Raw genomic sequence first — 22,172 nt, 5'->3', positions numbered from 1 at the left:
TGTTATAATTGTGACACTTGTCTGAGTTTGAAAGATACATTTGGAATCGCGGTGTTCAATCCCACGTTTCCCATTTGAACCATTATTATTCTAAGTGCCTTCTTAGTCCTATTTGTCTATAAAAGACCCTTTTCATTAACATCCTTATGAGAAACTAATGAGACAGTAAATTAACTGCATAATGAATAAATTAGTGATGATGATGAATAGCCTAGGCTAATGGATTTTCCAAATCAACTGCTTATGCGTCTGCCTTATTAGGCCTATATTGTAATCCTAAGTATACAAATAAATAAATAAAAAATAAATAAAGATACATTTTTTGTTAATTTGTTATGTTTGGTTTTTATGCAGGCCTATGTCAAGTAAACAAAATAATTGTTTTCATTCCACACCCCTTGGTGGCAACAGTGAGACAATGTCTGATGTAATTTCAGTTCAGTTGTTGTGAGAGAAATCTGCTGATGAACTCTGTCCTAGCTAGGAGTTTGCACTGCAGTAGTTTATTTGTTGTGCATAACATTTTTGATGTGAGAGTATCCATGTAGCATAGCCTACCTTTTATGGAAATGGACGTCGATGATGAGGACGAAGACTGGAACGGATGTGCAGATGTGCACGTTGTTGGTAAGTCTGTCATCGCTAGGGGGGGAATGGACTGGTCTGGAGGAGGTGGATCTGACATTCATTACCAATAAATTGACTTGACCAAAACAGTTCATGTAATTTCAAATACAGGGTCCTCTGTCAGCCACAGCTCGTCCTCCCGAATCATCCTGCACTTCGACTTGGATTGCTTTTACGCACAGGTGGAGATGATTCGGAACCCAGCACTTCGTAACAAACCTTTAGGTAATGTGTTGTAAACAACTCACTTGACGTGTTATTTCAAACTACAGCAGCCAACCACGTAAACTGATAATTAAGGCTACTCGCTCTGTTATTCTCACTCAGGAATTCAGCAGAAATACATCATTGTGACTTGCAATTATGTGGCCAGAGATTTGGGTGTGACAAAACTCTCGTCAGTCACTGATGCCCTGGAGAAATGCCCTCAGCTGGTCCTGGTGAAAGGGGAAGATCTCACTCACTACAGGGAGATGTCTTACAAAGTAACAGGTTGAAAGTACTTTCCAACTATGCGTCAAGTTTTGTTGCTTCCATAACATAACGATATTATTATATAATAAACATTTTATTATATTATAATAATTTAATTTAATCTAGGCCTAATTACCTTAGCCTACTTTATTCCGCCCAGCTTTTTACAGCATTGTTTTTATTTTATAGTCTTTTTTTTATAGCGTTTGAAATCACGTTTCACTAATGCAAGGTCTTTCTTCTGCCCCATCTTTAGAGCTCCTAATGTCCTATTGCCCCTTGGTGGAGAGACTGGGCTTCGATGAGAACTTTGTGGATGTGACCGACATGGTGGACACCAGGATAAGGCAAACTAACTCACTCACAGACCTGACCTTCAGCGGTCACGTTTACAATAAGGAATGTGAGTGAACCTCAACATTTAAACCAATTGTGATTTGACACAATCTAACCATCCTCACTTTACTTAAACGGTAAAGTGATGAGTACAAGAAGTACAAATGGTGGAGCTACTTTGTTGGGATTATCTCATCCCTGATTGTCAATTATGATAAACTATTGCTTCGATTAATCCACAATATTATCAATTTTAATATAATAATTTGTTTTTAAGCCTCAGAAGTATGTGCAAGTGAACACCCCAGGCTGGCTGTTGCCTCTCAGCTGGCTGCTGAGTTGAGGGAGGCCCTCAAGAGCAGCCTGGCACTCACCTCCTGTGCTGGCATCGCCACCAACAAGCTCCTGGCAAAGCTGGTGTCGGGCACGTTCAAGCCAAACCAGCAGACCACTCTGCTGCCAGAGAGCACGCCCGACATCATGGCCAGGCTCAGCGGGGTCCGCAGGGTGCCTGGTAAGTATCCAGGGGTGGGACACTATTCAATAGTAGCAATGTACGTAACGAGAAAGCTCTTGGTTGAGTATAATACTGTTCACACAAAATTTTGGGGATATTTGGCATTGAGGTGATACCTGTATGTCAAGATGAACTTTTAAAAATAACCTTGCACAAATCCTCATCCTCAGCCTCATATTCAAGCACAGGGTCACAGTAGCGGATACCTTACTCTCGCTCTCTTTCAACTAAATCACTTTCTCAAGTTCTACTAAAAGCCAAATATCCATAACATAGAACTCTGTATGCGTTATATCCCGACTCACAAAAATGCTTGACATTGTTTTCAAGTAACTTAATGATTGATAGAATGGCAAAAGGATGCATATCAGACGCTATTCAATAGTATGTGCAACCACACTGCAATGCAACTAGAAAGAAGTGGGTGGATGGGACTGTTGCAGAATTGAGCTACATAATAACAGACAATTACATTGCATTTAAAATATTTACACATTTTGCAAATGGTCTATTTTTCCTTTGGAATGTGCGCAGCTGTTTTGCATGCAATATACCCAATTCCTTCTGTTCAAACATCTGCTCTGTTTTTTGCATTCTACTCTGAATTACATCACCTTGAAATGAATTATTGTTAAAAATAAAAAGACAGAGATTAGGCAATTTTTGACATGTTTATGTTCAACCAGCTGGTCTATGTCCACTACCCACTAGCCACTACCTACTCTGCAGGCATAGGACACAGCACTGGCCACAGGCTGAAGGCTCTTGGGCTGGCTACGGTGAGGGACCTTCAGTGCTTCCCCTCTGCTGAGTTAGCGCGGGAATTTGGGGCTGCCACTGCTCTGCGGCTTCAGAACCTGGCACAGGGCATTGATAACTCACCAGTGACCCCTGCTGGACCCCCACAGGTACTGCAGGGAAAAAAACATCATAGTGTTGTATTATCTTCTAGTATTATAACATTTTTTTTATTTGTTTGTCATGGAGGTTTTTCATTGATATATTACCAACAGCTTGTTTTTATTGTTTTTTTCTAGTCACTTAGTGATGAGGACTCCTTCAAGAAGATGTCTTCTACAACAGAGGTTCTGCAGAAGGTTGAGGAGCTTTTGACGAGCCTCACTGAAAGGCAGGTTCCTAATATGTATCTAAAATGCTGACAATGTGCAAATCCCAGGGCTGTATTATTTAACCTTTTGAGTTTTTGCCGTTCCATTTTGTTTTACGCAGAAACTGTATGATGATTAAAGTCTCATAGGCATACTGTATTAATCTAGTGGTTAAACTAACTCGGCGTGTTAACGGGACCAATTCTCTTCTTTACTGCTCTAGAATGCAGAAGGATGGAAGGCAGCCATCCACCTTCCGCCTGACAATCAGACGTTTCTCAGCAACCAATCGCTACTTCAGCCGCGAGAGCAGACAGTGTCCCATACCCAATCACATCGCTCAGAAAATCACTGCAGGTGCTGTTCCTCTGACATATGTTTCAGTACAAGAACATACATATGTGGATACATTACGTTAGTTTCTTCATTTTAACAACACAATCATTTTTAACTAATGTAGTACATGCATGTGAATGGTACTTGCATATACTGGTAATAATTTTTGTCAACTAAACTCAAAGATTTTTGTCTGTCTGTTTCTGAAGTTATCCATGTTTGTTTCATTTGTAATGTTGTGTTTGTCACATGTTAGTGTATATCACAATATAAAAGGAGTCCAAAATAAATTATATATCTGTTTATTTCACGTGTTGCATGTACCAATCAGGTAGCAGCGATGTGTTGGCCCAGCTTGTGAACATGGGCATGAAGCTCTTCCACAAGATGGTGGACACAAACAGCCCCTTTCACCTCACCCTGATCAACGTCTGCTTCAGCAACCTGCATGCCAAGAGCGACAGCAGGGCAGCCATAACGTCCTTCTTCACACAGAAATCACCCAAGAAAGTTCTGCAAGGGTCACAGCAACAGGTAATTGGCTTCTGGACATTAGAGTTAATGTTCAAGTCCTATAATTTGCCTCAAGTAAGTGTGAATTATGGACAGGAGTTTTATTTTATTGACCTGTATTGTTGAATCTGAATGTCTCATTGTTGGTTCTTCTATGGCTCTTTTGTGCCATCTGGAGGAGACAATAGAAATTGGCATACATGTATCTTTCAAACTTTGACTTTTACCTCTCCAGCTCCAAATGGCATAACCATAAAAATCTGACCATACTCTAGGAATAATAGAATTGCAGTTGAAGGTTGAATGATGTTCTTGTCATGCGTCATCTACATATGCTTTGCTCTGTGAACTTCTGTTGTAACATACTATATGCAATTTGCTAACTCTTACAGTAAATAACAAATCATTCATTGAAATTTTCTCCAATTTGTACATGTTTGTTTTCTCAGGAAACCCCCAAGACTGTTGATGAGCCTCCTCCACACATGATCCGGCACACCTCCACTGCAAGTCTTCCTAAGGGCTTCACTCCTTTTGGGAAGGACACATCCCATAAAATCCCAACTCAGAAAGCAGAGGAGACCAAACCTACTTTACTGAACCTTTTCAAGCCTACTCAACTCCCTGCCAAACAGCCTCTAGCTCCTCCAAGATGTCCACAGGAGTCAGTAACCCCAAATGGTCCCAATGAACCACCGAGTCCCTCCCAAGAGGACGACACGGTCCTTAGCCAGTTGCCTCCGGACGTGGACCCAGAGGTGTTCCGACACCTCCCTGAAAGCATTCAACAGGAGCTGCTGTCCAGCTTCCGAACACAACATGGGTACAATCACAGCTCTATCAATGGCAGTCAATCAGCCACCGGGGTCACAGGTGCTACTAGCCTCCAGTCTGGAGAACATGGGTGCAATCGCAGCGCTATCAGTACCAGCCCATCATCGGCCACTGGAGTTACAGGTTCTGTCTTCCAAGATGGAGAACATCGCTACAATCACACCACTAGCAGACATTCAGCCACCCTGGGTTCCTCTAGTCATGGGCAGACCGCCCAGACCAATACCAAGTCAGGCCCACTGCTGCTGCTGCAGCAAGCCAGCATCCTGACTACCTCTGTTGGTTCAGGTCAAGGCGATGAGCGAGTCACAGAGGCTAGTGGTCGTGGTGGTGGTGGTAGTGGTGGTGCTGGCCGTGGGTTTTTCTCCACACGCAGACAGTTGCAGTCTGTAAACACCAACGGCAGTAGGACGGCCGAGTCTGAGCACCACTCTGATATGGAGTCTAAGGTGTATTCTCAATTAACCTCTGGACATCCTTCGAATGTCGACCTGACTGTCAGAGAATCAAGTTTTGGTGGTGGTGGTGGTTTGTTTTTCTCCCCACTCAGAGAGACACCAATGCGCAGGAGTAATCTGCCAACGGAGAGCAGCAACAGCTCTGGAGACGATGTGAAACACCCAAATATGGAACCTACTGCATGTTCCCATCAGCCCTCTGACCACCCGTCGAATGCCGAGCCTGTTAAAGAGACTATTGGTGTAGGAGGTGGTGGTGGTGGTGGTTTGTTTTTCTCTACCAGCAGAGAAACATGTACAAACACGTGTCATCAGCAGACTGAAAGCCACAGTAGCAACAAAAGCGATAGCAGGATGGCAGGGGAACCTTCAGGAGTCGAGCCTAGTGTCTCGTTGTCTTCGCCACTACCCTCTAGTGGCCCTCCTTTGAATGTGGACCCCACAGTGTTTTCTGAGCTTCCCCCAGAGCTGCAGAGAGAACTTCTGGCAGAGTGGAGGCAGCAGAAGCCAGCGCTGAAGATGCCAAGCACCAAAAAGCCAGCGAAGGCACAGGCACTGGACAGAACCCCTTCTACTACCACCAAAGACAGAAAACCTCCCAAAGCTGGTCAGGCGAACAGCCTGCTGAAGTACTTTAAACCGAGCTGAGTCTCAATGAAAAGGCTACTTTCCCATTCATGCAGTGGTTTTGCCACATAGTGTTCTGACTTTGATTTATTTTGTTCTGTTAACTCTGTTGAAATAACATATCTTGTTAATAAAGTATCTACCTATTTTGCATCTGATTGTGTTTTAGTTAGTGGCTTCTGTGGTCAAAAAGAAATGACTATACTCTATGTCAATATGAACACGTCATAGCCTACATGTTCTTGTGTGTTAATGTGTTAATGCCTCTGTGTGATCTCATTAGCCTGTGTAATAATAATGTTACTACAACATGAGTGAGTCATTATGAAGTGAGTCACCTGTTGCCAATGGTAATCTATCCAGACAGGTAGAGGAGGGCATTTAAACCTATCTAGGCTAAGCTCCCAAGCTCTCTTTCAAGTCATATTACCTCAAGGTGGCGACTGTTTATGGTTGTGTGGACTACAATGTAGCCTATTGTAGTTTGTTTGTTTGTTTGTTTTTCAAAGGTAGAGCCAGGTTTGGATGATATAGAACTGTGTCCCCCCCTAGAAAATGCCCTATACGGATATTTCCCCAAATTCACACATGATGTATATCATCAGAAAATCACAGATGTTGCTGGAAAGCAGTCATGGCTGCACTGGTGTGGATGCCTGATCTAGTGGACCTGTAGGTAGAGCCAGACTTCAATGCAAAAAGCAGTTCTGCAGTTTGCCTACTGACATCTGCAACAGCTCATGTCTCTCCCACCCCACCCTGATCTGACTGCACCATGTGACCAGACCTAGCCTAGTTACACACAAAGCGTCGCTAGGGAAAGCAAGGAAGCCGAGTTCTGCAAGAAAGTTCTTATTCTGGATCTTTGCACTGCAGCATATTGATGAAAACCACCAAAAGAAATGTGTAGTTGCACCGTCGCCGGCTAATACATTTTCGTGACATGACAAATGTTTTTTTTTTGCCAAGGGAATGCAGCAAAAGGAAAGGATTTCACGACATGAAACGGTGTTGTTAGCTGGCTAAAGTAAACAGTGGGGTACGCGAAAGGGTCCTGCCAAGGCAAGTCAAATGGCTTTAGTTACACTGTAGCAAACGTTCGTTAAGTTGATACATTCTACAGTGCAGAATACATTGTAACGCTACATTTCGTGTTCCATATTTGACAGTAGCCTACAACGACTTGCTTTGTATATTTGGCAATAAACCTGATTTAGATATATGTGCATACGTTGGCTATTGGGATAACCTGTTGTGGTAAACTAGAAGTCAGCCCTTGTAGATATTAAAATTATTAGACTAGCAAGGCATGCTACTGTAACAGCACGAGCACAGCACAGTAGAAGTAACAAGTATGAGTGGTCATGATTTGAGACCGTTGTGTAATCCATTCAAGCTGCCACTGCTGTACTTTTGCGCTTGCACAGGCTACGTGAGATGTGTATGGCTCCAGATATTAATTACAACTAGAACTATTGCTTGATTAATGCTACTGGTATGCCTATTATTGTATCTGCATATAGAAAACGTGATATGTGTCGGTGTCGGAATGCCATCTTAAAACGGCGCCCTAATGCTGTGGCAGCAGGCTAATTCTGGGTAATAGGATTTCCTTGTCCACATGTAGGCTAGACTATGTTCTCAGTCACTGTGCTACTGTGTTGTCGCGTGTGGGGGTAACATCGTGTCAGTGGTATCATCATCCACTACGTTACATTGGGGGCACGCAGGTTGTGTTTTACCGGATGGTATGTGTCCCCCCTGCACTACCCTCCAATTGTACTGTAGCCTACAATGTATAGCACTACAAAGAATATCGTGTAGTTTTGAGGATGCTGCTGTCCGCTGTAAGCTGTAGTCTTTACTTCTTCCACATCATTTTTAAGATGTGATATGGCTCCAGCTTTTTTTCTTAAATAAAATAAAATAAATATCTTTGTATGGTAACTTGTTAATTTTTAAGCCATGATGCTGTATATCACAGTATGACTATATTGCCATTGATTGTGGTCTTGATGTGATTGTATTCATTTTTTTGATGGTTATATTGATGCACTGTGCCTGTGTCCTGTATTTCCTATTTGGTTTATTCTTCTCCTTTAGCCTAATGCATTATTCTGTGTATTAACACTGTTTATTTATCTGCTTTATCCACTGTTTATTTATCTTATTTTGGCAGGCACTGGGGGTGTAAGCTGTGGTGGTGGTGGCTGTGTGAGTGTTGCTCCTATGGTTGGTGGTCCTCAGCCGTTATCCTGGAGTAGGTGATGCTGAGCTCTCATCCGGGCATCAGGCATGGGGAAATTGCAGAGCAAGCTACGCAAACGCTCAGAGCGATACAGGTAAAGCACTGCCAAGAGAACAATTGTCACAGAATAAATAATGAAACTGAAATATCTGCACACCCTCTGTGTGTGTGTGTGTGTGTGGGTGTGTTGGCGGGCGGGTGTGTGGGCGGGCAGAAGGGCGTGCGTGCGTGCGTGCGTTGCCTCTCCTCTGTTCTGCAGCGTAGCCAGGGACAGAGATGTAGGTGCTCCAGGGTTTTTATTTTTATTTAGTGTTTATAAGTACCGTAAAGGTTAAGAAATCCCCATTGAAAAATATCAACATTCGTGGACTCAAGATGATGATGATATTGATGATTCGCTGCAGAGCTGGCAGGGATAGTGGTGGGCTTTCTCATTTGTGTATGTGTGTGTGCGTGTGTGTGTGTGTGTGTGTGTGTGTGTGTGTGTGTGTATGTGTGTGTATGTATGTGTGTGTGCGTGTGTGTGTGTGTATTATTTTGATGTTGATAAAGGTTATTATTGTAACGTTCCTCTGTAGAGCTGGCAGGGAAAGTGGTGAGAGCCCTCTAAAAGTGTGTGTGCGTGTGTGTGTATTATTTTTATGATGTTGTTGGTGAAACGTATTGCTGTACCCTTCCTCTGTAGAGCTGGCAGGGAGAGCGGTGAGCCTGTGGCCCCTCAGGTGGTGCAGTATGAGCCTGCTCACAACGACGCCGTCAACTGTGTCATCAGCCTGACCTCTGAACTCTGCGTGTCGGGGGGGAATGACCAGGTGAGCAGGGCCCGTGGCAGTAGCATGTCCCTCTAGTCCAGGGGTTAAAAAGCCCCCCATATAGCGTTATATTTCAGCCAAACCCCCCTTACATGGGGCGAGCCACACTATCTTTTCTGTGCATCCCCTTTCACAACCATAGTTTTATATACTGTGTCCCAAATAAGAAGCTCTGAAATTAACATTTTCTGAATGTTTATTGTAGTTGCCAGATGGGGATGTTTAATTCCCTACATACTGTATGGCACATTATTTGCCCTGATTCCACTAAACCCCTAATGTTTTAAGCACAGTTAGTTCTACTAGCAGGTCATGTAGCCTATTCTTAAGAGCTGAGGCTGCCAATTCTTGACCCTCTTGTATGTCACAGGCAGTTGTTGTGTACGACTGGAAAAGCGGAACGCGATGCCAGACCTTTTATGGTCACAGCAGAGAGGTCACCAAGGTAACCAAATTTTTTTTCTTGTTGCTATTTTTTGTTGCTGCTGTGTAAGTGTTGATGTTTGTGGCGTGGTCATAATGGGTATAAACTGTAAGGAATCATATTTATGTGTCAATGTTCACTGTGTGTTACTGTATTCTAACCCACCCCAATTTTCCTGCCCACCACCTCCCTCCCTCCCCACCAGTTTAACCCATTTTAGCCTGATGACTCGTATATGTTCAGGCTCTTGAGATTTTAGGTTTTAAAAATAAAAATGTGGGTGTTACAGCTGAACGAACACATGCTAATGCAAGATGAGGGTCTTATTTCATGTTTTTTGTGTGCATCAGAGGCTGAGATATTTAGGTTTTTATAGGCTGAGGGCAACTTTCCCAACAAGGGCTTAAGCATTCAGCAGGCGTTTTTTGCAGGTTTTTTGCAGGTGCCATATGCATCAATGGGTTAAGCAGCCTACTGCGCAGCATGTGGTCTTCACTGGAGACTCTTCAGTGCCCTCATCCCAGCTCTGTAACCCCCCAAAACAAGCCCAACATCAAGGACATACAATGGGCAAAAACTCAACAATAAAGCGCAGACACAAAGGGCAGACAGCCATGAATACAGGGAGACAAGGCCCTTTAATGCCCCTTAGTGCCCCTTAGTGCCCCTTGCTACCTGCTCCATATTCCCCCAGATGAGATGCATGTCACCATGCCTGTTGACAAAACATTTCGTAATAACCATGTCCTAATTTTCCGCCTTGTGTTCCCCAGGTGACCTCTCTCAATGGCAGCACGTGGCTCTTCAGTGCCTCCCGGGACAAGTGCGCCCTCATGTGGCAGATGGGGGATGATGCAGAACCCGTGCAGGAGTTCTTTGGCCATGAGCTAGTGGTCAACGGACTAGCAGTCAGCCCAGGTGGGACCCTAATTGTAAATAGGGCTAATGAGCAATTAATGAATGACAAGCAGACTGAAAAACAGTTTCTATGCAGTGCCCATCACAGAACTGAATTTTGCATCAAAAGCATAGTTTTTATATACATACCATTCTTTTTATTCCATTTTTTATTTTATTTTTTATTTTGATTTATTTTTGCTTCAACAAGGAATGCACAATTTCGTTGTGCTTGTCACAATGACAAATAAAAGATATTGTATTGTATATTAAGCGAATTAATAACGAAAACTTGTAACACACCCCAGAATATGGTTAATATGATAGACACTACTACACTACTATATGTCTAATTGACTGTGGATATGCCTAATTGACTGTGTATATGCCTAACTGACTGTGTAAATGACTTGTTAAGCAATATCAATCCTTTTTAGGCGTGTATTCACACATTACTGGTTGGTTGTCAGTAAGCTCTTTGCTTATGAATGATACAGTTGTGTATTGTTTACTGTGTTATGATACAGTGAGTATATGTATTTATCTGTATACTTTTTTTCATAGATGGCAGAAAGCTGTGCACTGGGTCACGTGACAACTCCATGTGCCTTTGGGACATTGAGTCTGGAGACTGTCTTCAGAAGAGCACCATCTCACGAAACCTGGTTAGTTGCATGTTGATTGTACTACATTTCCCACAGTACTTTGAGTGCGTGTCTTGACTAATGGGCAGGGTCAGTGTTTATAACAGAAAAGTTGCGATAACAGTAAAAATCTATTTTCTGTGCATTTTGCTATACATTTAAAAAAATCAAAATTACTATACTATACTGCCTATAAATTTGCTTTATGTCTGTGAATGTTTTTCACTGGCTAATTCTCAATTACAACTAAATTATTGACAAAGAAATTGACATTTTTAACCATGTCAGTCCCTATTGTCAAAGTAAAACATTGATGGAATCACACTCCTTGTCAATAAGTGTATTTGTCTGATGCTTTCTTTCTTTAGGTGACTCATGCGTGCTGGGTTCCAGGTAGTACAACAATAGTTCAAACCTCTGAGGACAAAACAGTAAGGTTAGTAACATTTTAGGGAGCACATTATTTCACATCTACAGTATTTCAGGATAAAAGTCATGTGTGATGAAAAATGATGTTCTACAATTGGTTGTCACAATGTGTGCTACTCACGCACTCACGCACTCACTCACTCACTCACTGACACTCTCTCTCTCTCTCTCTCTCTCTCTCTCTCTCTCTCTCTCTCTCTCTCTCTCTCTCTCTCTCGACGTTGCTGCTGAAATTCTAATATACCTAAAGCAATGAAATAATAGGTCTTTTCTGGCTTTGGCCGTGGCTTTCTAATGGCTTAACCACTGTACTGTCATGCTGGGGACCCGGGTTCGATTCCGGCCAGAGGACATTTCCCGAACCTCTGAAAGCCTAAAGGATACTTTTAAAAAATGGCGGTCTGTTCTATTCCACTGTAGGGTGTGGGACAGCCGTACATGGCAGGTCACCCACACGTTCCCCACCAAGCGCCAGATCCAGACGCACTGTGACATCAGCTCCGACTGCTACCACGTGCTCTCAAGCAGCAACGGAGTCAGCGGACAAGGATGCGAAGCCACGGTACGCACACATGTGTGTGTGAGAGAGACAGAGAGAAAGAGAGATTGTGTGTGTGACTGTGAGTGCAAATGTGTGTGCGTTTGTGCGTCTGTGGGTATTTGTGTGTGTCAGTCAGAACTCCTGGATACGCTAGCTTTGCACAAATTGTGTGTGTGTGTGTGTGTGTGTGTGTGTGTGTGTGTGTGTGTGTGTGTGTGTGTGTGTGTGTGTGTGTGTGTGTGTGTGTGTTTGTTATGTGTGTTGTGAGTGTGCTCTGTGGGCATGTTTGTTGGCCTTTTATATAGTCACTGTCAAAGTGTACTAACCCCAACTCCGATGAAGTTGGGACGTTTGGTAAACAGTGAATAAAATCAAAATGCTATCATTTTCAAAACACTCAATCTATTCATTAGATGGAGAATAGTGAAAAGACAACATATTAAGTGTTAAAACCGAGAAAAAATATTGTTTTGGGGGACATATGTACTCATTTCTAATTTGAGAAATCCAACACGTCTCAAAAGAGTTGGGACGGGGACAATAAATGGCAGCAAATGTCGAGGAAGACTAAAAACAAAACAAAAGACAACACTTAACAGTTAAATACTAAACCGATGAGATGATTTTATATAAAAAACAGTGTTAATTCCTATCTTGGACATGATTTCACCAGCTTAAATGGTGGGTGTATTCCTTGTCATGTTTTGCAATGTTTTCCTTTCTGTAGTGCTTACAGTGTGACAGGTCTTGACCAAAAACCCACCATTTTATCACATGCTGGTCCTTATGATGGAGCCAAACTGTTAAAACATAGTAGAGAATGCAATTTGACCTTAATATGTGGCAGTAATCGAAGATCTCCCTTCAAAATATAATGCATGAGTGGCTTTTCATGCTGTTTAAAACCCATTTATACCATTCAGCACTGTATTTAACTCTACAGATGAGTGAGAACATCTTAACCAATGCACTACTGCATCCGCATGCCATCATGGAGGCTGACTTTTGAAGCTAGCACTAACACAAGTTGGATGGTCCATTTTCACTGTAGCACAGGATGTGCAATGCTCTATTATTGTCAAAAAGAATGGACTTCTACAACTTCTGCTGACTTCTGTAAGCAAAGGACAGTTTCCCATGTCTTCTGGGTCTATTTCAAGTGAGCTCAGGTGCTTAGGAGAATGTTAAACCCCTGTGTCATTTTCATGCATTAAGCATTCTTAATATGGTCAATTTTCAATAGCTCTAGCACTCCAGGAATTAGAGTGAGACTACAGCCAATATATATTTCATGATGTCATGAACCTATACAATGATTTTATTAACAAAAATATGTCTTATATACACTCAATCGTGGTAAATCAAAGGGAATTCAAAAATGTATGTAATAACTATGGTAATTATTCCCTTTGCATCTTTAATTCTGAGTGACTCAGCCTCTCTGTGATGATCTTATACCTGGACACCTATATTGTCCGTCAGTACAATTCATTTTGAAATGTTCTTCTTTGTTGTTTTATCTTATTTGGATGTTTACTAAATTTCACTGATCCCCGTCCCAACTCTTTTGAGACGTGTTGGATTTTTCAAATTAGAAATGAGTACATATGTCCCCCAAAACAATATTTTTTCTCGGTTTTAACACTTAATATGTTGTCTTTTCACTATTCTCCATCTAGTGAATAGATTGAATGTTTTGAAAATGATAGCATTTTGATTTTATTCACTGTTTACCAAACGTCCCAACTTCATCGGAGTTGGGGTTTGTATATAGTCACTGTCTGGTATAATGAGCCACTATGAACAGTTCTCATATGTGAGATTTAAATAGGTCACCAGGAAGAGCCCATACCAGCTACATCATCAGAGCAAAAAGCATATGTAAAAGATGTGGGCAAATTTGTTTTTTTTTTCTGCATCGTTTTTCCAAATGCTATGTGATATGTGGTGCACATGTGCGCAAATAGTGGGGTTGGGGAAACAGAATGTCTAAACAAATACTCCACCCACAGAAGATCACATTCATTATTGCATGGGCTACAGTACTGTGTCTGTCTGACATTGTGGACGCTTGCAAATATTCCAAAAAAAGCAAACCGGTTTCCGACCAACAGACAGACATACTGTAGTGACGTTATGTATAAAGTAATGAAGTCAACCTTAAGTAACCTGTTGCAAGGAGAGGCATACTATTCAAAGGCTCATGCAAAGAATGTTTGTATTTAGGGATGAAAGGTGAGCAAAATGTCAACAAGCAAGGGTGGAAAAACAAATGTTTTGGGCTTAGCTTGTTCTCAATGTGTCCCGTTCAAAAGCACTTGTAAACGGGAAAGGTGAGCTTTACCGTAGGTATTGTGTAGTGTCAGCAGAAAAGTAACATCTACCAAATTCCTCCTTTTTGTGAAAAGCAGAACTTGTGGCTTTCAACTAAATGCCAACTGACTGTGCTGACCAGTTACATCACCATTAGGAAAGAATAAAAAGAAATATGAAAGAAAAAAGAGTTTTATTTTACATTGTCAAAAGGACCGACTGTCATATGCCTGTAAATGTATATTACAGCTTTATAATGATGAAATTGTAAATGTCTGTTTGTAAATGTCATATGTGTGCACATATGTGAGGCAGGAATATCAAGTAATAGATGAACCATACACGTGGCATAATAATGACTTATACAGGTACATGTCTGGGTAGTCATGGCCTAATGTTTAGGGAGGTGGCCTAAAGATCAGATGGTTGCAGATGTGAATCCCACGGCAGGAATATCAAGTAATAGATGAGCCATAAAAATGGCATTAGGGATGCAAACTATTGATTCATTCATTAATCATTAGTTGATAGCCTTATCGATCGACTTACGATTAATTGATAAGCAGCGTTTTCCCCCCAAAATCTCAATGTTTCTCGAAAAAAGACATTAAAAATTGAGATAAAATACCACATTTAAAATGAATTCTATTCCAATTCTTTATCCAAAGGTGATTTAAATATTCCCACTGTTCACACCCCTCTTCACACACACTCTACACATGCCCCTTTCACCTGGGTCTCTTGTCAGTTGAATTGTCGATTAATTGTTATTTTTGATTAATGTTTTTTTAATCGATTAATCGTTTGCATCCCTACATGGCATAATAACAAGTTTCTACATGTACATATCTGGGAGCCATGGCCTTATCGTTAGGGAGGTGGTCTTCAAGATCAGAGGGTTGCAAATTCGAATCCCACCCTTACATTACCTATCCCTGCACCTCCATCCATTGACGAAGTGCCCTTGAGCCAAAGCAAGGCACCTAACCCAACTTTTCTCCAGGCACTGTAACGTATACCCTGTATATGTAAGTCACTTTGGATAAAAGTGTCAGCTAAGTGTAATATAAAATGTAATGTAATGTGACTCCATCTCTGTATCATACAGTCGTGGAAGTTAAGACAGCCAGGTTTTGTTAGACATACTTTTTGTTTGGCATAACATGATTGACATGTCTTAATATAACAAATGCCATAGATTGGCCCAGGACAGTGGGTTAGAACCACATATGTCTGGGTGCCTGTGTCTACACCTCTGTCCCTGTCTTTGTATATGATGTATTTACAGTAACCTTAAATAACAGTGAATGACTACACTGTAGACTCATTTATCCCTGGTGGAGCATAATAAATAAACCCAACCTGACCTGATGTCTCAGTATCTCTGAAACTTACTGCTGTGTTTTATTTGTCATATGATGTCATGATCTGTAATCTGTATCTGTAATCTACAGTTTTGTCATATGATGTCATGATCTGTAATCTGTATCTGTAATCTACAGTTGGGACACCTCAGTCAGCCATTTTTGTTTGTATTTCCGTTCTGTTTGGCATCTATTTCGATCTGTTTTGGTTAATGATTTACACATGTCTCTGTGTCTCTGTGAAGATGAAACTGAAAAAAAGTATTTTTCAACCAGGATTTGCCTACTCCCGCATTTTTTGTTTCGCAAACAATAAGAAAGTGGGAGTAGAAAAATCCTGGTTAAAGCTGTATGTTTTTCAGTTTTATCTTGTCATTTGGTAGTCCTGCTTCCAGGTCAGACGTTTTTTTTTTGGATGTGCAGCCCTCTGTACTCTGTTGTGTACACGTTTACATATTTCCATCTTTTGTCCCTTGACAGGTTCGATGTTCCTTAAAAAAGATAATGTTAAAACAAAACTAAAAATACACAGTTATAGTACACAGTTGTAAAATTATAGAGTCAACGATATTTCACACATTTTAAAAATAAATAATACAAAATACTATTACAAGAGACAATACCCAAATAAGTTAAAGAACAGCTGCTAGTACTAATAGCCTAGCTATGTGAGATTATGTCCTCCTTCTGTGTCTCTGTGACCTCCAGCTGTGGGACCTGAGGCAGCCTGGCTGCAAGGTGGTGGAGTACCGAGGCCATCAGCAGTCGACGGCGTGCTGTGTGTTCCTGCCGCGTGGCCCCGACTGCGGAGCCATGGTGGCGTCCTCCTCGCACGACTGCTCCGTCAAACTCTGGGACATGAACAGCGGAGGTAACGCCACACTAAATGACAGAGTTGTGTCAAATAGAAGTAGTGGTGCTGTTACAAATATAATTAGATCCCTAGTTGTGTGATGTTACATAACTGCAACTATGTAATATGATACCACTGGCATTGTAATTACATCCATAACATACTTCTACTTCTACTTCATACAACTCTGCCCTATGGGGCATTGGCAGTTAATACATTTCCTTGCATTACATTTCATTTAGCAGATGCCCTTATACAATAAAGGACATAGTCAGAAATACACAAGATGTGGATAAATGCAAAGTACCCTAGATTAGGGTATGATCTACCAGTAAATACAATTCAATTTTCCAGTCTTGTCCCCTTTATAGTATACCATTAGGTGTGTGTATGTAATGTATCATTTTAAAGGTCATGGACATGGTCCTTCTTTCATTCTGTTATTCACAAGTAACTGCTGGTCAAACTTGTAAAACAGCTTGCGTTGTTGATGGCAAGTAGGCAAAATAGCATTCAAATCAGGTTTATGGAAAACCCAGTCGCTTTAACTTTCTGTCTCTCATGTCTCTGTCTCCACTCTTACTTTCTACCTCGACTCCTTTTTTCTTCCTCTCTCCTCCATCCTCCTCTTTATCCTATCATAACCATTCCCTCCTCTCCTTTCCTCTTATCTCTGCTACTCCTCTCCCCAATACCTCCCCTCCCCTCTTCTCCTCTCTCCTCCAATCTCTCCTTTCCACCTCTCTTCTTTTCTCTTCTACACCTCTCCTCTCCTCTCTCACCCTGTCCTCTCCTCTCCTCTCTCTCCCTCTGCTCTCCTCTCCTCTCCTCTCCTCTCCTCTCCTCTCCTCTCCTCTCCTCTCTCACCCTGTCCTCTTCTACACCTCTCCTCTCCTCTCTCACCCTCTCCTCTCCTCTCCTCTTCTCTCCTCTCTCACCCTCTCCTCTCCTCTCCTCTCCTCTCCTCTCCTCTCCTCTCCTCTCCTCTCTCCTCTCCTCTCCTCTCCTCTCTCACCCTCTCCTCTCCTCTCCTCTCCTCTCCTCTCCTCTCTCACCCTCTCCTCTCCTCTCCTCTCCTCTCCTCTCCTCTCCTCTCCTCTCTCACCCTGTCCTCTCCTCTCCTCCCCTCTCCTCAGCGTGTCTGTACACTCTGACTCTGGACGGCGCCGGGCCCCTGTTGTCTCTTGCCCCGTCGGACCCCTCCAACCTGCTGTGTGCCAGCTTCAACATGGGCCTGCACCACCTGCAGATCAGCTATATGCCCAGCCTACACATGAAGGTCCTCTCCAGGTTCTGAGCAACCTTGTAGTCCCAAATCGTCTGAAGGATCTACCAAGTCCAGCTACAAGACCACCATCCCTGGCTTGTCGTCGTCCAGGTCTGCACACTATGGTGCTGGCACATCCACACTCATATCCAGGTTGTGATTGAACCAACCACCCACCCTACACATGAAGGTCACCTGACCTTGAATCCCAAATCACTGGCTGACACATACCTTTCTCCAGGTCTGCACACCATGGTGCTACTGGTACAACACTGGTACAACACCCATCCTCTTCTCCTTATTCTGAAGGATCTACAAGTCAATGTTCAACTACAGGACCACCATCCCTGACTTAGCTTTCTCCAGGTCTGAAGGCCATGGCACTGGTATGCTTACTGTACCGTCATATCCAGGTTCTGAGTGATGTGCCCATTTACCAGGCCTTACTATCATCTAGGAGCTGTGAACCAGGTTCCAATCCTCAGTCTGAAGGTTATCACTAGGCTCTGAGCGACCTTGCATTCCTAATCACAGATCCCTAGCTCCACAAGCCCTTTGCCGATTGTTGAAACTCTCCAGCAGGTTTACACACCATTTTGGTGACCCCATGCTCAACCTTAGTCAAGGAGCCACGTTCTGAGTGATATACAAGTCCCCGTCTACTCACTGTCTACTCTGCCTGACCTTCTGTCCTTGTGGGGATGTTGTAGCTGTGGTGGTTCTGAGTGGTACACAGTACAAATCCACATCTACACCCCCTTAACCTACCTTCGTTCTGGTCTACAATAAACCAGACACGTACCCCTCAACCTCAAAGTGGTTTCTAAGTTAATTGGAGAGAAGAGTCCATGGACTCTGATGAAGATGGTACAACCATCAAGACGTTAGACCCTATGCTGTGCACTTGATGAAAATAAGGAAAGTATTGCATTGGTGCTGCTCCGGTGTCTCCGGTGTCTCTCTGGACAGAGATGTGCTGTCTGTCTCCCGTTGATGGATCAGATCACAACACAGAAGCGTGTGGAATCATCCCCTTGTTGGTTTCTATATTTTCTTCATCACAGCCACTATGGTTCCACTATGAGTACTGTGCCACCAGGCTCATCCCCTGCTCTACTCCTGAGCCATAATGTCCCGAACTGAACTCATTCTGCAATCACAGGGGGGATGGTTGTGACAGGCAGGTCATGTGAACTGACCAGTGGGCAGACCAACCAACCAACCAACAGGGTAACTCAGGGACCTCAGTCAAGTGCAAGCATGCGCAGGACCTTTTCAAGACTTTTTTGTTATTATGTTTCACATACAAGTTATTTGACCGGCAGCAGCACTATCATTGGGGGACCTGGTTCTTGTCACCGATATCCTTCTCTTGTCCGGAAAAGAAAAATGTTAGGAGGGGGTACCCCAAATGTTGCCCTGTTACGCTGCATTCACATATTAACAGGCTCAGGGATTACAGTCTGCTTTGTGGTCAGCGATGCCACTAAACAAACACTGTGATGATGAGCCAAAGTGGCATAACAAACACTACTCATGAACTATGAATTGCAGTGGCATTGGTGAAGATGACAAGATGATGATGATGATGATGATGATGATGATGATGATGATGAAGCAGATGATGAAAACAAATCATGTGACTAATCATGAGATGAATTATGATCATGTCAGAGGGAGCTTGATATGGCAGCATGAGAGATCCAACATCTTGATGAACCTTTGTTATTATTAAGAAAGATATAGCTGAGTTGATCTGAGACCATAGTCACTGAAGGGTTAATCTTGGTGCGTAAAGGTCAGGATTTGTCTGGCACATTAGCCTTGAAAGACTATATTCTATTGAATTCTATTCTGAAAAGATAGACATTTCATTTCATTGTTTTCTTTTTCTTTTTGCTAAGGCAATGTGTTCCTGTGACCAAGGTTTGCAAATGAAAAGAAATTAAACAAAGTAAGGATAATGAGCCACAAGTACGACGAGAATACAGCTTACACCTTTCCTGCCATTTTTGTGATCTTTAGTTCTTCAAATGCACCTTGATATTAATTAAACACATTTTGTAGTCATGATGAATAAGAGGCATGGTAATGGTATGCTAATTGCTCTCAGAAAATGTGCAGCATGATAGAGTGAGAGCTGACTTGCTCAATGCTGAGTGTTTCCTAACAGCATGGTCATTAACAGTCTGCTTCTTAACTTTAAAACACTGTGAATTGGGGGTGGATGTCACCTTTTAGTGTAGTAATGTCACGTTGGAAAAAGTTGTCTGAGTAAAGGTCATCGCACACCGGTTCCGACAGCACTCTGAAGCAATGTCGAATCTGAGAATTTCGGTTGTCTCTGCACACTTGCAACACACTTAATGACGCAAACAAGCATAGCAGCAGTTGAAACCAACAATGGATTTTAACACGAACTGACAAAAATAGAGCTCAATTGTAATCAACTAGCCAACATTGGCGGACGTCAGTGCTGGTGTGCAGGGTTTTATTGACGATAGTATTGAATTAAATATTGGCAGAGCAATGCTCTGCACTTTGTAGGAACTGGTGTGTGTTGGCCTTAACAGTGCGTTCAGACTGGCAGCTACAGCTGATGACAATGGTTAATGTTCATTATGTCTAACTTTTAAATCAATATTTAAGTTATTTTTTCTTCTTTTTATTCATTCATTCAATGGCAAGCATGATGATGGCTTTAGTCACTCCACAGGTTTACATCCTGGACCTGTAAGGGTTAGAGTCGACTCCACCCCTTCAGACAGGTGTTGTAGATAATGAGTGCATTACAATATGCGGCCTTGCCTCCTTCCACTTGTGCTTGTTTCCTCGCCCCGCCTCCTGGCCCTGACCTGTTTCTCACACAGATGGATATTCATCCCGTGCGAGCTCACGAAGTTTAACAAAGATGCACGAAGCACTAAGGGTCTGCGCGAGAGCCAGGCTATCCTGGCCCCTCCTCCGTGGAGAAAACGAAAAAGTTTCCCAGCTGTCAGCCTAGCCACAACAACTTTTGAGGGACTGTTTTTCATTCACCATCCCAATTGCAAATGAGAGAAAGACTCTACAATTGAGCCTTTGCAAGATATTGAAATATAATGCTGTTGTCAGTGATGTCATCATGACATATTAGGTCCTGGTACGAGAAGACAAGCACAAGTGGAGGAGGCAAGGTTGCATATTGTAACGCACTCAATGTGTCAAGCCTGTGTTTGTCAGTGAATCTGAGGAAGACCGAGAGGTCGAAACGTCATCATGCTTGCCATTGAACGAATGAATAAAAAGAAGAAAAAAATAACTTAAAGAAGAAAAAGAATCCAAAGGAGTGTGCAAACCTTTTTTCCAAAAATACTTTTTTTTTTTGTTCAGCACCAGGGATTGTGCACAAGTAACTCTCTACAAGTAACTTTTAAAACAAGTCTTAATGATGCACTGTGTACAATTTTTAGCAGTTTCTTTCCAGGATTCATGCTGCCCACTCACAAATGTTACCTTTTTCACAAATTCTTACCACTACCATCAAATTCTAAGTAGTCATTATGACTGGGAAAATTGCACTTTACATTCATGAAAAGTTGGACTACACAGTGCACTTATAAGATTTTATTTTGTTTCAGACATGTAAAAGTTTTATCCTTTACCTGGCATGTTTCGAAACAAAACATGTATTAAGACTTGATGCAACCAACCATATTGCTTTCAAATTTTCTGACATTGGGAAGGGCATGCAAATGTTCAATCACATTTTTCGGTAACACTTTATTTTAGGGATACATTTATAAGCACTAATACATACAATGTTAATGCCTGCATAAGTAACTTGTAAGGCATGTACTAAGCAAACGCTAAGGCCTACTAGGTCCTTACTAAGGTTAAATTGGTAATAAATCCCTTATTGTGCATGAACAAGACATTTGCGAATACATGCCTAACAAATGTTTGATATTGCTTTGTACATGCCTTACAAGTTACTTATACAGGCACATTGTACGTATTAGTGCTAATATGTATCCCTAAAATAAAGTTACCCATTTTTCAATAATCGACAGATGCCACTACACCTACACTTCTAATTGGTTATCATCAGCTTATACTGTAACTGCTTGTACTGTACTTTACTCTAGTTTTTACTAACTAGTTTGTTTGTTTTGTTCTGGTGACCTGAGATTGTCAATGGCTTTATCACTGTGTCTGTATAGTGAAAGAATGTCTTCTGCCACGATGGCAGCTCGTATCTCTTATTCTCTGAACATGCAGTGACACATTAACACAGACTTGATTTGATTTGGTCTCACTAATGCAAAGTTGTGTTTTTGTGTGGGGAAATACCAAACCAAAGATGTTGGTTATTCTCTTTTATCGTTGAACACACCCACTGAAAGCAGTATTGTTTGCCAGTTTGGACAGCTTACAAAAAACTAAACCACTAGCCTGTTTGGCCGTTAAGTGATGCGCTACACTTGGTTCCATGATGTCTTGTGTTTATGCTAGTTTGCCAAGCAAAGTGCGCATGTAATCGCTCAGTTTTTCCACTGATGGATATCAA

The 22,172-nt window shown here is 42.1% G+C and overlaps 2 protein-coding genes across 2 annotated transcripts; both read left to right on the top strand.

The window, feature by feature from the left end:
- The first annotated feature begins 462 nt into the window (after positions 1 to 462).
- poli (polymerase (DNA directed) iota) lies at positions 463 to 5,984 on the top strand. Its single transcript, XM_063194386.1, has 10 exons — positions 463 to 627; positions 739 to 852; positions 955 to 1,119; positions 1,358 to 1,504; positions 1,715 to 1,951; positions 2,684 to 2,862; positions 2,992 to 3,083; positions 3,287 to 3,420; positions 3,731 to 3,933; positions 4,362 to 5,984. Exons 1-10 carry the CDS (start codon positions 564 to 566, stop codon positions 5,850 to 5,852), a joined length of 2,826 nt encoding a protein of 941 aa, XP_063050456.1. The 5' UTR covers positions 463 to 563; the 3' UTR covers positions 5,853 to 5,984.
- A 2,030-nt stretch (positions 5,985 to 8,014) lies between these two features.
- wdr31 (WD repeat domain 31) lies at positions 8,015 to 19,609 on the top strand. Its single transcript, XM_063195052.1, has 9 exons — positions 8,015 to 8,173; positions 8,765 to 8,891; positions 9,262 to 9,336; positions 10,089 to 10,233; positions 10,777 to 10,877; positions 11,225 to 11,292; positions 11,706 to 11,847; positions 16,212 to 16,374; positions 17,493 to 19,609. The coding sequence occupies exons 1-9, from the start codon at positions 8,127 to 8,129 to the stop codon at positions 17,651 to 17,653; spliced, it is 1,029 nt and encodes a 342-aa protein (XP_063051122.1). The 5' UTR covers positions 8,015 to 8,126; the 3' UTR covers positions 17,654 to 19,609.
- Positions 19,610 to 22,172: the final 2,563 nt, after the last annotated feature.

The sequence above is a fragment of the Engraulis encrasicolus genome, chromosome 3 (assembly GCF_034702125.1).
Source record: "Engraulis encrasicolus isolate BLACKSEA-1 chromosome 3, IST_EnEncr_1.0, whole genome shotgun sequence".
In the NCBI taxonomy this organism is placed as follows: Eukaryota; Metazoa; Chordata; class Actinopteri; order Clupeiformes; family Engraulidae; genus Engraulis; species Engraulis encrasicolus.
This window is presented reverse-complemented; position numbering and strand designations above follow the sequence as displayed.